This window comes from Ostrinia nubilalis, chromosome W (assembly GCF_963855985.1).
Source record: "Ostrinia nubilalis chromosome W, ilOstNubi1.1, whole genome shotgun sequence".
NCBI lineage: Eukaryota > Metazoa > Arthropoda > Insecta > Lepidoptera > Crambidae > Ostrinia > Ostrinia nubilalis.
In genome coordinates, this window is record NC_087118.1 from 9091814 (window position 1) to 9109082 (window position 17269).

The window sequence follows — 17269 nt, forward strand, 5'->3', positions numbered from 1 at the left end:
TTTTAGTTTCAAACCATGATCAAGGCATGCTTTTAAATGCACATAGTGAATAACATAGTTAAATTTATGGTATAAATTAGGTATTAACTTGGATGTTTTAGAGCCAGGTGGAGTAAATTTTTGGGGACAAAAAGGGAGTTCATTGTGTAAATCATGCAACTGTTCTGGATATTCTAAATCTATTTCTAAAATATAACCCTCTTCGGCATCGTCGGGCGTGTTTATAATTTCGTTGGCATTAAATTCTGACACATTTAATAAGTGAAAATCAGAATGAGGTAAATACGAGCACATTGCATAACCGTATAAATTGTTACAATCTATATAAAATAAGTAATTATCTGGAGAAGATGGATCGTAATCAGGCAAGTATTTATTATTTGCCTTCGCATATCTAGTGGAAACTTGACAAACACCACCGCGGATACCCTTTTGGATTAACCGAATTATTTCCACGTCTTCAATTAGTTCAAGTTTTACTTTGGTCAAAAGTAGCATAGCATCGAAGCTTAAACTTGGAGCGGTAAGATAAAACGAAGGATCTAAATTATAATTAGTTTTGCAAGTATACCAAAATTTTTCAAATACATCGGCCAGTAAAAGCACAGAATAAGTAATAGTACAGGTACAGAAGGATTACTCCGCAAGACGATTTAAATAAATGCGAGTCTTGCTACGACGCGATACAGTGGAATTCAGCTCGCACAGCACTACGTACCTACAATTTTATTCACCTGCAAGTTTTGTCTCTTTCTACCGCGTGCCTCTGAACTCTTCTTACGCTGTTAGGGTTGCTGTCTAGTGAAAAAATTATTAATCTACTTATTTGTAATGAGGTACGTATGTAGGTAAATACGCATTCATTATGGAAAAACCTTGGGAGAGGCCTTTGTCCAGCAGTGGACGTCATTTGGCTGAAACGAACGAACGCATTCTGAGCAGTAGTCATTGTAGGTTAGGTTCCTATACTATCCTAAGAATTATTGATTACCTAAATAAATTACCTACATGGCCAACATACCTTTCAGTATCTTTGGGAAGCGAAAAAAAGATAAATCCGGTAGATTTCTTTTCGAATTTCAACACCTGAACGCCGCACAATAATATGCCATTTTATCTTTATGTCCATTTTTAAATAATACTTCGATCATAGAATTAGGTACTACAACGCACGCCAGCGTCCTGACGGGCGCGCGCGTGACACTCGACTGATATAATACCCGCCGGCGGGGCGCTTCGCTGTAGGTAATTATTGGATGTACCGCGCGGAGTGAGCTAGGCCTGGTAAAAGTACGTCTGATTTTAAATATAACTTTGTGTATTCTCCAAGATTTTTTAAATTAAATGTTTTCCAAACGCGCTCGGCATGTCTATAGTCAGATTCTGAAATAGTACACTCATTCAAACTACTATAAAAATTATGGCGTGAAGGTAATTGTTTTTCTTTATACGATTCCCAGTTAGTCATGTATTCATAAGGGTATACACCTTTGCGCCTTAATAACTCAAACTGATTTTTTTCAGGAAAAAAAACGCGATAAATGTGTAAAATCCTGTGTATTTAAATTGGATTGGAAACCAGTTTTTCAAGGCTTGTCCCTAAAAATTTAAACGAGTCAACAAATCGAACTGCCATGTAATGATTATCATCTGTTGTAAAAAACTTAGTGAACGATATATAATTTTCTTTATTTTTGGCTATAACTTTTATTGGTCCCGATATTTCTCCCAATTGCCTTATAAATAGATGACTATCGTAGCCGGATAAATTATGGAAAAATACCGGTATGAATTGCGGTAAGCGGTATTTGAGATTACAGTATGAATGTGCGGGACCGCGGTACCTGCCGGTTAAGTGACAGTGGTCCCTCACTCTGTCGTCAAATAACAACTGATTGCAAAGATAACATTGCTTCGATTTAGAAAATGATTCCGATTCTTCTACTGTTAACTTTTTCATGGGTATTTTGTTTTTATATAATTTTAATATTTTAGATATGTCTTTCTTAAGATTCTCAATAAATATTTCAACGCAATTTTTTCCAAGATACGATACGTACCGATTCAAGGAACTGTCATATGAACAAACAACGTAATATCACAGAATACATAATAGTAGCAACAGAAATTGCACTCCTTTGTGTAGGATCAGATGCCGGCATTTTAACGGTAATAATAATAATGCAAAATATCCAACGCACATGGTGCATTCGAAATCGCACCTTACTACTACGCTCACAAGAGCGCAATTTTTTTGTGTTCAGAATTGATCTACCTCACAGCTCAAGCGTCAGGGTTGTTTAAGCAAAGTAAAATAAATAAAAACTTAATTTTAAGAAGTATTTATTGTATTTACGATTGGTAAACTTTAATCTAGTGGTGTTTGTATAATCGTACCTTCTCTAAAGTACCTATTAATAAACTTCAATGTTGCGATAATTCGAAATTGGACAAACAGTTTTAAAAGGTGTAGTGTCGTAAAATAGACTCGGTGAAGTAAGGTTAATGTTTTATTAGCTAAAATAATTTTTTTGCTACAGTTTTTAGTCATTAGTATTTCAAAATTATTTAAAAAGTGTAGTTTTTTAAATTATTTAAATCACTACAGTTAATTATCATTCCTAAATATAACGATTTTCCATTAAAGAAGAATAACAGTGCTGTTGGAACAATAAACCTTGATTGCGACGATAATCGACCGAGCGTGTATAGAAATACGCGTGTGCTCACAAGCGCGTGGCGGCCCTGACTGATTTGCAACTTGAAGTTGTCGCGCGCTGTAGGTAATTATCTCGGCCGGCATAGGCGAGTGACGGAGGCCTGGTAATATGCAAATGCAGCCAGAACATGTTTTTGGAAGACGTTCGTAGAATTTGAAGTCGGTCCCTCTGGACTTGGTTGTAATAACGACTCGAAATCCGCGTAAATAACGAACGGCATGTCTTGCATTTTTTCATAGTTTTTAAACTGTATAAGTGTGCCGGGTTTTGGTAAAACAGTAGCAACGCCACCGCATATATGAGTATTTAATTTAATTTCGTTTTTAAAGAATACCATACAATCATCACAAAAAAATATTTTGTTGTGGTTTTTTGTTATTTGCGACCTTAACAAACGACTTAAATTTTTTATCCAACAATAATGCGTTAGATTTCCCTTTTCTAAAAACAATAAAATTATATGGTTTTTTTTCTTGTTCTGAGTGCGGTATAACGGTCCAACAATATTAGTGTTGTTTTTAATTCCATAAACATTGACACTTATACTGGGATTATTCTTTTCAAAAGTTTTTATATCTGAAAAATTTACAGGAAATGACATGTTTTTTGTGTTGAGAACGTTCTCAAAATGAGGATATGAAGAAGTTCGGTGAGCATTACTCTTAGCAGGAAACAATGCTGCCATTATGCTCCACAAAAAACAAAATTTATCACTGTTTCGAACATTAATACAAGCTCGTTTTAGTTTCAAAGCTTTAGGTAAATCTATAAATTCGGATGCTTTTAAAGGATTAAATTTGTTTATGTTAATTTCTAAGTGCGAATTACGGAGAAAAGACCAACCGCTGTCCCTTTCTTGCATTTCGTCAATTTTAGTTGAAATAATAGCTATTGCTTGAGAGAATATTTCATCAAACACGTAGTTCTTATGTATGGTAAAGTTCTCTGTAGCAAATGATTTTAGCTCAGATTTGTTAGAGTCATTAGTTCTAAGAGAAAATTCTGCAAATAATTCGAAGTTGACTTTAAGGCTGTTAAATGCTAGTTGTCGCGCTTGTATGAGTTGCCGCACGCGCGCACGCATGCTGCGCATGAACTCGGCTGGCGTCTGCACGCCTTCATCCCTATTGCGCAATCGATATGTAGCTATTCGACTACGGAAAGCACTACTTATTTTTTCTATACCATCTCCTAATTCTATTGCTGAATTATTTTTATGTGTATTACTTTTGAGATGAGCTGAGAAACTATTACTTTTAACTGATAAATCGCACACTGTGCAATATATCGTTCTTTGAGACATTATAAAAAAGTTTAAAACCTACCTAACAACTTTAAATGAAATTAAATAGACTGGGTGAAAAAACTAAGATATAAAAATATTTTATTTTATTACCTTAAATAACTATGTAATTAATAACAAATTATGAACTATTTTTTTTATCAGCGAAAAAAGTACCGTCCTCTTCGAATGCCTCTCGCGCACGCGTGACGAATTGCCGCAGTAGGTCAAGATGTTCGGCGTTAGAGCTGCTTTGGTATTTGAGTGACAATACCGCCTTCTCCCAACGATCTTTCGGCTGCACAGCTCGTATCTCGTCCGCGTTGTAGAGGCGCAACTCCACGAAGAGATCCCCAGGCAGAGAGGCGGTGCGTCGCAGGACTCCGTCGGCCACTCGGCGCGTCAGCACGGACTGCAGGCGGCCGGGCTGGCTGCGCGCGCGACTGCTCTCGACGTCCGCGTCGTCGTCCAAGTCCAGCTTCCACCCTGAGGCTCGAGTTCGTTTGTCTCCACTCGAGCTCTCTGCTGACTTGCGTTTGGTAGACGACTTTTTCGCTGATGATTTAGTTCTGAAAAAAAAACAACATTTGAATTAAATATTCTTAAACAGTTTAACTGGTAAAATTATAAAATTCCTACCGGAATACCAAGCCTTTGCTTGCTAAATATTTATTTCAAAATACAATTATCATTACAACGCAAAGTAAATACCTCAATCGTCATAAAAGTTATTAAAAACTTACGGTTTATTAACTGATTCCTCTTCAGAGTCGTCGAATAAATGTTTGGCCGTTTTTCGAGGTTTCTGCTTCAACCTGCCAACAAACACGGTCAAATTAGTTTAAAACAGTAATAAACAGAATTTCTAAGTATGAGTCTTTGTTCGCATAAATTAATAAATATTTGTTTCAAAACAGAAGTGAGTCCCGCGTATTTAATTTAAGTACATAGGTACCTACTTTACAGCGCAAAGTAAATACATGAAACGTTATAAAAGTGATTAAAAACTTACGGTTTATTAACTGATTCGTCTTCAGAGTCGTCAAATAAATGTTTGGCTGTTTTTCGCGGTCTCTGCTGCTTCAACCTGCCAACAAACGATCAAATTAGTTTAAAACGATAATCATTTTCACTTGTTTCAAACAAAAATAAATCGATTTATTACTGGAATATTACTTTGTCTATATTAAATCTTACCTTTTACAAGATGTTTCCTCTTCAGAATCTATGTCTTCGCGTTTATTTCCGTGCCGCTTGGCAACTGCTTTTTTGTCGCAATAATACTCAAAGTCCGACCTGTAAAATAAGTTATAAGACGAAATTATGATGTAGGTACGACATTTATGTTCAATACAATACATGTATTGAACATTCAATAACAACATACAGTAAACAACTTGAAAAAATCGAACTGCCTAAGTTCATAATTATGCACATTATTATTCTCATAAAACACACAAGGAAAAAAGTTAAAAAAACTTACGAACATTATTTCGTTGCTGTAGATTGGTCTTGAAGCTGAAGAATACCTTAACCTTGAAGGTTGATGAGCACTATGTGGCACTACTGCAGGGCTAAGATGCGCGCCGTGATAAACTGCTATCGCGTCGTTTTATCGATTTTGACGTCATTATATCGTTTTATCTACCGGCGCTAACATGGCACCCCGAAAATTATCATATCATCTGTCAAAATGTGATAGTGATAGATTTTTTTTTTAATGATAAACCATGGGAAACCCTAACATGGCAGCTTAGTTGTTTCATATTTTGACACTTCCACGTGATCTATCTATCGATTGTTATCGTCGTCAGTGCTTACCCACGATAAGGAAAATTCATAATGTCAGTGCCTTATTTTAATTCACGAATTTCAATATACGAGGCACGAGAAACCAGAAAAATACAAAGAAAGAGGATCCGGGATATCTGTGATCCCTTCGATATTGACGATGGCGAATTTCAACATCTATGGCGGATTTCAAAGCCGATGGCTATTTTCATTATCGAGCAAATAAGGGAAGACTTGGAGCCGCTAAATGCTCAGGGCATTCCTGTACATCTGAAGGTAAGTCCATAAAATCGTCAATCTTCGAATTGACTACAAGAACTATCATCACAAGATGACAAGATGAAAAACCGGTGCCAATTATGTAATTGTGTTTGTTATGTTTTAGGTTCTATGTTGTGTCCAATTTCTGGCAAATGGTGGCTACCAGCGGCAGATTGGGCAGGACCATAGTCTTTGCCAAGCCCAGACCACCGTAAGCAGATTTTTAGGCCAATTTTTGAAGGCTTTATACTTAAGGTATATAGATACATTTATGTACTTCTTCCAACTAAACTAGTCTTTAATTATGAGATTTATTAGAAACTTAATAAGAAACATCCTCAAAAGTCTCTAACTTCTATTGAAACCTTACCGTACTAAATACTTATTACATTTATTACAGACTCTTTTCTGAATGGGTTCACTTCCCAGGCTCAGAGCCTGCCCGAAGAAGTGTGGCAGCAGGCTTTGAAGAAAAATACCGTGTGCCCGGAATTTTAGGGTTAATTGACTGCACACATTATGTTAAAATCTTCCCGCCACCTGGGCCAGAAGGCGCACAGTACAAAAATGTACGGAAAGGAGCACATACACTCAATGTGCAACTGGTAATGATTATTATGTCTGCTTCTTAAAGAAAATTAAAATCCTTACATAAATATAAATAAAATTCTTGTCTAACAAACAAAACTTTTGTGTGTACCTATATTCAGTAGGTTTGTGAATCAGTTAGGTTGTAAACTGGGCACAGCTAGTAATATATTTAATAATTATGCTACTTATCGACATTTACTTTTTGTATTACAGATAGCCGATTCAGAGTGCAGGATATTACATGTGAATGCTAGGTACCCAGGGAGAGTGCATGATGCATTTATTTGGGCTCACAGTAATGTGAAAACTGAAATGAAGAGATTGTATGATGGAGGAATAGGAAGTTTCTTCCTTTTGGGTAGGTCTTTGGAGATAGTAATGAAAATCCGATTCAAGTTAAAAATCATAACAATATGATTATTTTTTATTTAACAATCAGACTCAGAATGGCATTGCCATAAACCCTTGTAATATGTAATTAACTAATTCAACAGTTATAAATCATTTATTATTAATTATAACAATCAATGTTCAGTTTAAACATTCTTAACATAATATAACATATAACATAAAAATTTTTGCCAACAAACAAATGTGACATTTATTTTAATCACTGATATCAATAAACATCAACATTTTTTTTATATGAAGCTTTATTATCTAATCAGTCTTAAGCATTATTATTTAATCAGTCTCATAAGTTAACATAAAATGTTGTGTTTGACACAATCTTGTGAAATCACTAGAGCTGTCTTCTGCGGCTGATTTTCCTGAAACATAAATAAATATTATTTTCTTTATTGTTTATAGGTGACTCAGGATACCCATTGGAGCCTTGGCTCATGACCCCTGTTCTCCACGCTGAGCCGGGATCGCCGGAACAAAATTATACGGACTGGCATTGCCAAGTTCGTAACGCAGTGGAGCGCACTAATGGGTACCTAAAAGGAAGTTTAAGGTGTCTGGGCATCGACAGAGTCCTACACTACGCGCCGGAGAAGGCAGTGGAAATTGTTTATGCCTGTTGCACAATATACAACCTCATGAAGCATTTTGGGTAATATTACATTATATGTATACTCGTACAAATAAATTATGTAATTCATACACTGGATTATATTATTATATGTTTTGTTTCAGAGTGCCATTAGAAGAGGAGCCACAGGAGGAGGATGTCCCCAATGTACTCCAAAATGTAAATCATGCTCAACTTCTCAGTCACTCACGTGCCAGAAGGGCAGCGATAATACAAAATTATTTTTCCACATAGGTTCTTTTATATGTTTTTTTTTAATTAAAATATAAAACACAAGATAAAAGTTTTATTTACTTTGGCTAATAATCAGTGAAAGGCATTGGGTTGAAAGAATAAGTAATTTACAATCAACTCTCTTAATCCTTCATAATTTTGGAATGATTGAAAAATACTAATTTATCTACCTATTAATATATTTTTACTTACATTAAAAGCCGGTTTTGTTCTGCTTTCAGTATGTTGCTTTGTCGCAACTCTTGATTTAATGACTGAAAATAATATAATGTTAGTTATATTATTTTGTTCTGCTATTTTTTATTATTTAAACTTTAATTTCGATTCCAATACTAAACATATATTTCAGTCAATTTAAAAACTTAAATCTCATAAACATATCTCTAAAATAATACAATTAAAATTATTTGTTTTAACAACCAATTCAATAAACAAAAACTTACTTTAATAAGGCTATTTAATTCCAATTGTGCAGCCAGAAATCGGTCAGGAGGATGGCTAGTTCTCACACGCCTTTTGTTTTTTGGCTTTGGCCCTGTGGAAGATGGCGGTGGTGGAATAGGTGCTGAGGATGTCGAGGAACATGGTAAAACGGGGACAGACAATGGAGCGCTAGTAGATGGAGTGGGGATAGATGATGATGTGCTAGTAGATGGAGTGGGGACAAATGATGAGGTGCTAGTTGATGGAGGAGATGGAATGGGTAATGATGATATTTGTGCGGCCGTTCCCACAATCTGCAATCGATGAAACTGAAAACATTTTTTTTATAAGTTACAACATTTAATAGGTAGTTACTTAATTCACAAGAACAACAACTTTTATTCTGATGACTCATATTCAAAGTAGATACATGTTACATTAATTATTAAACTAGACATCAATGTTTTAAATTACTTACTCCAATAGGCGATTCAGGGAGTCCAACACCCATCGCCATCTCTTTTCCAATTGTTTGAAGTATCAGACTAGAGTTTTCGGATAGCTCGGGGATGGGGACAGAATGCCCGGTTGTATTGGCGGCTTTGTTTAAAGCACCGCCTTCTGCTCGGGCTTTCCGTTTTTGATCCCTCCAGCACTAAAATACCAAATAGTGATTAGTTCATAGCACTACTCAAAATTTAAACAATGTCGTGTATAGCAGCTTTAACTAGAGTGCAAATTTATTTGATGTACATTATTGTAATGCAAATACTTTGTGATAACTATTACCTATAATATATTCTGTTGCTGTACCTAAGTAAATAAATAAATACAAAACAGGAATAGAGTTGGTTTAAGGTACTCACTGTCTTCCACTGCTCCACAGACCGACTTGGCCCCAATTCATCCAACGCTGCCTTTAAATCTTCCCACTGGCGCTCTATTTGAGCAGCTCCTTGTGGAGTTTTATACTCCCCGGCTGCGAAATCCTTATTTAACAGCATATATTGACACAAATGAGAAAGTTGTGCCTTATTACTTCTTATTTTCCTGAAAGATCGTGATGATAATATTTTTAAAAATAATTTGTATTAAGAATAGAAAACGGTTTATTGAAATTTCGATAATTAAAGGTGAAATCTATTTACTTACGTTTTTGTAGCCATTTTTACCGCTAATGTAATTATTTCTAATGCAAACTTTTGAAAACACTTGATGTTAGTTATCTGACGTTACGTTTTTTTTTTTCCAAACTTTCGTGGCTTGGGAAACTGTGTTTAGTCCAAATCGGTAGTAGAAATGAACACTCATCTGTGGAAATGAACGAATGAGCTAAAATATTTCAAGGTTGGCCAACATAATAACGCAAATTTTTCTTAATATGGCAACAATTGGGTTATCACGCGATAGCGGGTTGATAGACTTATCTGTCGATGGTCCCATGTTAGGGAAAACGATAAAATTATCTACGTGATCGAATATTGTCATATCATATCATGTCATTGTCGATGCGCGCATCTTAGGCCTACTGGAGTTATTAAATTTTATCGATTTGGAGGTCATAATTTATCTAAAAATAATGCAAGATCAGCAAAAGAGGTAGTCAACATTTTTTCCATTTGTACCGATTAGTTAACGGGTAAAATATAATGTATAATTACAAAAGTAACCTTCAAACACAGGGTTTACGATCACTGGCCAAAATTTTTTATAGAATCAGCAATTACAAAATGTTATTGCTGATTAACATTAACATTTGTGAAAAACAAAAGTTTCAATTTACTCAGACGTCCGCATAATCAGTGTAGGTACAGTCGGCGTAAAAAATATATGATGATTTTTTTTTATATTAGGATATTTTTCTTGTTACATACTTTAGATTATTTCTTAAACATACTATCTTTCTTTCTTTCTTTGAATAATATCACGCAGCGCCATCTAGTTTCAAAGTAAGCAACTAAAATGCTTGTGTTATGGGTGCTAGCTTAATACATAATATCCATTGGATATACTACTTAAAAACTATTTAAATACATAGGTACACATTATACATAGTAACACCCAGACCCATCACAGGAATTGAAATTCATCATTTCAATTTCTGCCCAGCCGGGAATCGAACCCGGGACTTCTTGCGTAGTATTGCGGCCTGTTGACCACTAACCACTCAGGTTGTTTTACTATGTAAAGGTACATGTGATCATATTGACTTGTCACGGTTAGAAGCTTTAGGAGCAGTGACATAATAGAATTTATAGTTAAGTTAGAGAAATAAAAGATAGATTTTAAGTTAACAAGTCATTTATTACAATTAAAGTAGTGAGAACTCTTAGGGAGTGGGTTGTCGAGCAAACTATCGTATCGCACGAGATTCGTCACCGGTGGTAGTATATTAAAACCACTGTCCTCGCTAGCATTGATGGTGATGTGGGTTGGTTCTTCGAGATGGTAAGCCCGCAGAGTTGTCGACACGCCAGACGGTAAGGGCCGTACGCACTGTGGTATAGGGCCACTTAGATTGTGCGCACGGGCCGTCCGACACGGCAGGCAGCTCTGCCGGGTTGAAGAGCCGCTGGCCATGCATGGCAGGTAGTTGTAGTGAAGGTGAAGATGAAGGTGAACGTGAAGATGAACCCTGCGAATCAAACGGCATATTTAAGCAGTTGCTAGCTTAACCGTTTGACTGCGACATCAAAATACTAGCGAAGCAGATGGAATGATTTAAGTAATATGTAAATGGTGATGTAATGATGTGGCAGTCAAACAGAATTACAATAGGTGCAGTGAATGTGATTGCAAAGTGAAGTAGGCAAAAATATTAAATTATGTAGGTAGATAATTATTTAGAATATCATCTATACAGGGTGTTAGGTAAATGGGTATATGAGCCGAGACCAGCCCATGTTAACATAGTCATATAAATACTATAGTGGTGTCAGAAAGTTTGGGAAAGGTACCATTATTGAGTAATCAGCTGATTCAGTTTTTGTCGCCAAATTGCGTCGTGACACCCCTGAAAATTAATAGTACGACAAACTAGCGTAGATAAAACAAATAACAGAATTCATTATAATTTTCTGCCTAAAAATTCGTCTCTAAGAGGCAAAAACCTTAAGCAATCCCCCAGGAAAATCAGTCCATCTAAAAAGATTTAGCACAACTCAAATACTCCCTCCCTTACCTTATTTGATTCGATTTGGATTTTGGATAAGTAAAAGTAAACAAAGTGGTCAAGAATTAATTTTACTTCATTGACTGTAACTTACTTATTAAAATAAACTGAATAATCAGGACCGTTCATTGTGGAAGTCATTCGGCTGAAATGAATGAACGAACGAATCATTAAACTTGATAACTTTGATTAAGGAAAATGAGACATTGTAGGTAATCATCTAAATTTTATCGTCGTAAATCACGATATTGTGTACTAAAAATACCTTAACTAAAAATAAGACACCATTGAAAAAAAACCTTAGGCATTAAAGAAATGTGTCCAACGCACTGTTTAATCAACCGCCTCTGTGGTCTAGTGGTAAGACCACCTGCTTCAGACGCAGAGGTCCCGGGTTCGATTCCCAGTGGGTGCAGATTTTTCTGTTCGGTTTGGTTGGTGGTAGGGCTTGTTCTAAGTCCGCCTGGCTAGCTACCACCATCTTACCTAAGTCTGACGCCATAACAACAATGTTAACAGCATTATTGTGTTCCGGCAGTTAGAGGTAAGATAGCCAGTTCCTCCGTGGTTGAGGATTCCGGGTGAAGCTCGCTTCCACCTTCGGCCTGATCGTCACTTACCATCAGGTGAGATACAGGCCAAGAGCTTCCTCGTTGTGGATAAAAAAAAAAAAAAAAAAAAAAAGGACAACGAAAGGTCTTTTGTTGTCGGAACAATGGGACCAGCACGTGTAGTGCGAGTGAGACGCAACACGTATCGCACGGCGGCTTTCACTTGCAAGAAAGAGTCGGAAGATCATCGCGGCGCAGGAGTAGGGATGTGTAAGGAGGTGACATTGAAGGCAAAAAATCGATTAAGATTTTTCACGTGTTCAATAACAAATCGTTGATTTTTTTTCTACAAATAATAAATTTAGGTGCCATTATTTCATTTCCAATCATTAATGGAGACGACATGTGGTTGGGGTTAAGTTTTCATTTCATGATTGACTAATGAAGGTCGAGTCGTCTGGGGTCAAAGTGTCGTAATTACAGTGCCGTAATTACAATCCAGTTGGTCAGTACAGTAGTCTTGCCGATTGTCTATCAATAGCCTATCGAAAGGCCACCCAATCACTCATACTATCGTTAATAAAATATCATATTTTCTAAGAAAAATAACAGCGTTTATCGCAAATTTAAATTTAGCTAAAACATTTCCAAAAGCATGGCAGATTACGGTTTTCTTAATTTACAAAATAAAACTGTGTTGTTTTTTTTTCAATGTCTTCTATCAATGCAATGGTATCGTTAAACTAATTTAGACCCATCGATAGTATGAGCGATTTCAGGTAGGTAGGATCTATCAATTAATCGATAATTGATTTTAAGACATTCCTATTGATTACTCAGATGGTTTTCAAACAATTTGATATTTTTTTAATCGATGTTTTGTAATATCAATATCGATTACCGATTTTATGGAAAAAATAATGACCTCGCACTAGTTGCACAGCGCATGCGCCATGCGGCCATGTTTATTTGTTTACATTATTTCGCTCACACCAGCAGAATATAGTCGTGGGAACTGCATATAGACCACCCTGGCTAGACGTAAATATATTCCTAGACGCTATCACTGAATCGGTCACCTCCTTCTCGCACTCTGACGGCTTGATATTGGTGGGAGACTTCAACATCAATCTCCTTGATATCAGCAGCCGTGGTTATAGAGCCTTCGCGCAATTCATTGAGAGTCTGAATTTAAGTCAAATTGTCAAAGAGCCCACCCACTTCACAGACCATAGTGCCACTTTAATAGATGTTGTGTGCACGGATGTTCGGGTTCCAAAACTGACAGTTAGGCACTCACCAGATCGAGGTGGGCATGCCATGATACTGGCAGAAGTCAAGATTAAAGTAAACATACCAAGACCTAGGTGGGTGACATATAGACCGTTTAAGAACATTTTGCTTGAACGGCTGAATTCGGACCTCAGTGCCATTCAGTGGAACAATTTTAGGAAAATTAATGAGGTTAACCATTTGGTACAGGCATTCACATCATGCACTATCGGATTGATGGATTTACATACCCCAATAACTACCAAAAAGTTTAAACATCCTCCCCACCCGTGGATAACGGACACTGTCAGAACAATGATGCGTATTAGGGATAATTATCACAATAAATATAAAAAACTCAAAACATCGAATTTGAAAGAATGTTACGGAAGAATGAGACGGGTAGTACTTGAGGCGATGGAAAGGGAGAAAAAATGTTACTTTGAAAAATATATAAATAATAACATAGGTAACTCAAAGAAACTGTGGAAGAATCTCAAAAATACAGTGCTTCCAAATAATGAGAGGACTAATGAGCTGCCACCAGAGTTCAATGAACCTAATGTTATAAATCAGCACTTTCTGCACATACCAGGCTCAAACGAAGTATCGATTTCTACATTATCTTTTTATGAGCATAATAGGTACAATGCCAAGGCTGTTTTTTCACTCCAAACTGTAACTAGCAGGGAGGTGCTGGAGGTTGTTGGGGGGCTGAGGTCGAACGCACAGGGAAACGATGGTCTGGCACTGGATGCTTTGCTGCTCACCTTGCCGCACTCACTCGAGACATTGACAGCTATTATTAATTGCTCACTACAGCAAGGAATGTTTCCCGAGGACTGGAAGGTGGCAGCGGTGACACCATTGCCTAAGACCAACCAGCCAGCAACGGTGCAGGATCTTCGACCTGTTAGTATCCTTCCATGCCTTTCCAAGGTCTTAGAGAGAATAGTTTGCAAGCAGCTAACTACATACTTGGAGAAGTACAACATATTACCAGGTTCACAATCAGGTTTCCGCAAGGGACACAGCACGGCGACCGCTTTGGCGGACGTTGTGGATAGCCTTCTTGCGGGTCAAGATCAGGGGATGGTGTCAGCATTAGTGCTTCTTGATTTTTCTCGGGCTTTCGACTCAATCAACATATCGTTGTTGCTGTCGAAACTCAGCTACTACGGTCTTGATCACCTCACTGTAAAATGGTTCCATAGTTATCTGAGCGGACGGAGTCAATATGTCGAGCTGAGGCTGAGCAATGGGAAAAAAGTTCGTTCACGCTCTCTGCCGGTAAGTCGCGGGGTCCCACAAGGTTCGATCTTGGGGCCAATTCTTTACATCTTGTACAGTGCTGATATTGTAAAACATATTGCGCACTGTCGCTATCACTTGTATGCAGATGACTTGCAGCTGTACCTTTCATTCGCTCCTTCTGACCAGTACAAAGCTATGGCTATGCTAAACAAGGATTTACTTGGCATTTCGACCTGGTGCTCGGACAACTGCCTCATCTTAAATCCCAAAAAGTCCAAGCTTATGCTAATAGGGACTCCGAAAAACACTACTAAGATTGACAGCTTCACTGTCAAACTAAATGGGGAGGCGATAATGTTGGTTGAGGAAGCCAGGAACTTGGGGCTGGTGTTTGACAGCCATCTCAGGTTTGAAAAACATGTGACTGAATGTGCAAGAAATTGTTTTTATAGGTTGAAGCTCCTGTACAGAATAAGACCTTATTTGAGTGAAGAGCTTAGGATAACTCTTTGTGAGGCTCTTGTATTGTCCAAGCTAAACTATTGTGACACAGTTTATGGGCCCTGTCTGTTAGCAAGTTCAGCGAAGTTGTTGCAGCGGGTACAAAATGCATGTGCTCGCTTCTGCTTCCATATCCCGCCACGGTCTCACGTTACGCCATTCCTCAATGCAGCCAATCAGATGAAGATGGAGGCCCGTAGAAAGTTGCACTTGGCGACAATGTTGTTCGGCGTCATTAATACAGGACGGCCGCAATATCTCTTGGACAAGCTAGTCCGTGCACCTTGTCGCAGTGAGCATAAGAGAAGGGTGATTACTCACGTCTTCCTCACTCCGAGACATCGTACAGCAGCATTTCGAGGATCGTTTAGATTTGCAGCGTCTCGATGCTGGAACGATTTGCCCCCACCACTGCGTGCACTGAAAGTGAGACACACTTTTAAATTACAGTTAAAGAAGCATTTATTAGGTTTACAAAATGAAATCTTCTGATTTGCATACCATCGGAGCACGCACGTCGTTCGTTGGGCTTTGGCGTCGTTCCGGCTTTGAGAACGCTGCTCTTCTTAGTTCCCTTTTACTTTATGCCCTCAGTCGTTCTGATGCTCTCGTTGGGTGGTTGAATGAGATCCCAATTAATGTATTTAGTTCTCCCCTACTGAACACCCTAAAAAAAAAACGTTATTGAGTAAATTGTTTAATTGGACGCGGGATTATTCGTCGAGGTTAGAAAAATCCACTCACCTACCATGTTCTCATCAATTCTCGGCACCTGGTTATGATATTTCTATTTATTTTAATCACAATTTTATATTTTGTTTTTATAATTTTTATTCAATTTAATCACAATTTTATGATATGTTATTTTTTATTATTGCAAAAACCAATAGCTAATTTGTTACGTGGCTGGTGGACGTGGCAAATGTCAACTTGACAAGTGACATTATTTTTTTTTAATTGTTTTTTTTTTCTCTGTCTGTAGCATTGGTTTTTGTTTTTGACATGTGTATGTAATGATTATTAATAATATTGTTATGTTTTAATTTGGAATGATGTATTTTGTTATTATTTAATTTTAATTTTTTGAATGATTAATTTTTGGTTTTATTATTATTATTTTTTCTTCTAATTTCTTTATTTTTTTTGTATAGCGCTGCAAAAGGCACCCACTGAAAATCAGTGTCTTGGCAGTCACACTGTCAAGATATTACTGAGTGGGTGACCTTTTTTGGCAACTTAGTTATTATTTTTTTGTGCATGTCTATGTTGCCTGAATTTGTTGTTGCCAAAATAAAGTTATTTTCTTTCTTTCTTTCTTTCTTATTTTGTCAGTAAATAATTTGCGTTCGTTGCGATGTTTTGTTGTTGACGTTCTGGATAATTAGATATTCAAATAGCTAAGTAATACAGTGAAATTATGGTGATGTGTGTTGAGTGGTGTTGGTGCAATAGGATTTTGTGTCTTCTTTAGTGTGATGAACGATTTATGTCCGGGAGACCTTCCGTTCCACGATGCCTTGTATCTTAATGTTTTCGCGGGTGGGTGAATCGACACCACCATACCACCGAAGGGAGACCCGGAGATCCCGTTCTTGAAAATAGGATTTCACTACAAGAACCTACCCGGTCACTTGAAAGCGTGGGAAGGTGAATAAGTGAGTGGATGGATGTGATAGATGTGTTGCGATTCGTTTTGTGAATTAGAGTGAAGTGTTACCCCCTGATTACCTTGGATTGCTTGCAGAGTCAATAAAAAGAGGTAAGTGAAGAATTGGTTCAAAACAAAAGTAATAATAAAAGTGGGCGGTGCCGACTCGCGTCAAAATTTGTGAATGAAATACCGTTTGACCACGTTTGACCTAGGAGGGAGTTGCGCGATCGTAGGGCTGTCCAAAAATTAAAATAATAATAATTTATTTAGTTTTGTATGGGAAAATATTTTTTATTAAATATTACGATATCCACTTTCTGACACCACTATAGTATTTATATGAGTATGTTAACATGGGCTAGTCTCGGCTCATATACCCATTTACCTAACACCCTGTTTATGCAATTAATTTATAAAACAATATAGGTAGGCAATAATTTAGAATAATTAGAACAAGTAGAATAAGATTAGAATAGTTCAATTTAGCAAATTAAATAGATTTTAGAAAGTGTCGTTACAGTACGACCAAG

At 37.0% G+C, this 17269-nt stretch overlaps 2 protein-coding genes and 1 long non-coding RNA gene across 6 annotated transcripts in view; 1 reads left to right on the forward strand and 2 right to left on the reverse strand.

Annotated features, from left to right (window-relative positions):
• LOC135086289 (uncharacterized) overlaps positions 1–16005 on the reverse strand; it is a 55576-nt gene extending 39571 nt beyond the window's left edge. The window contains exons 1-4 of one of the 4 annotated variants that reach the window (XR_010260381.1): positions 15833–16005; positions 15590–15755; positions 15410–15508; positions 14334–14528 (exon numbers count right to left, since the gene is read on the reverse strand). This is a non-coding gene — a long non-coding RNA (uncharacterized LOC135086289). Of the gene's footprint in view, positions 1–13050; positions 14529–15409; positions 15509–15589; positions 15756–15832 lie in introns of those variants that run through there. The other 3 variants (XR_010260383.1, XR_010260380.1, XR_010260382.1) reach the window with 3 other exon arrangements.
• Positions 3762–5843, reverse strand: LOC135086390 (uncharacterized). The gene is made up of 6 exons (XM_063981125.1): positions 5824–5843; positions 5200–5298; positions 5015–5089; positions 4746–4817; positions 4180–4571; positions 3762–3844 (listed from the first exon to the last, which is right to left on the reverse strand). Exons 1-6 carry the CDS (start codon positions 5841–5843, stop codon positions 3762–3764), a joined length of 741 nt encoding a protein of 246 aa, XP_063837195.1.
• LOC135086391 (putative nuclease HARBI1) lies at positions 5741–7915 on the forward strand. Its single transcript, XM_063981126.1, has 6 exons — positions 5741–6069; positions 6179–6309; positions 6455–6659; positions 6859–7003; positions 7456–7702; positions 7786–7915. Exons 1-6 carry the CDS (start codon positions 5845–5847, stop codon positions 7913–7915), a joined length of 1083 nt encoding a protein of 360 aa, XP_063837196.1. The 5' UTR covers positions 5741–5844.
• Positions 16006–17269: the final 1264 nt, after the last annotated feature.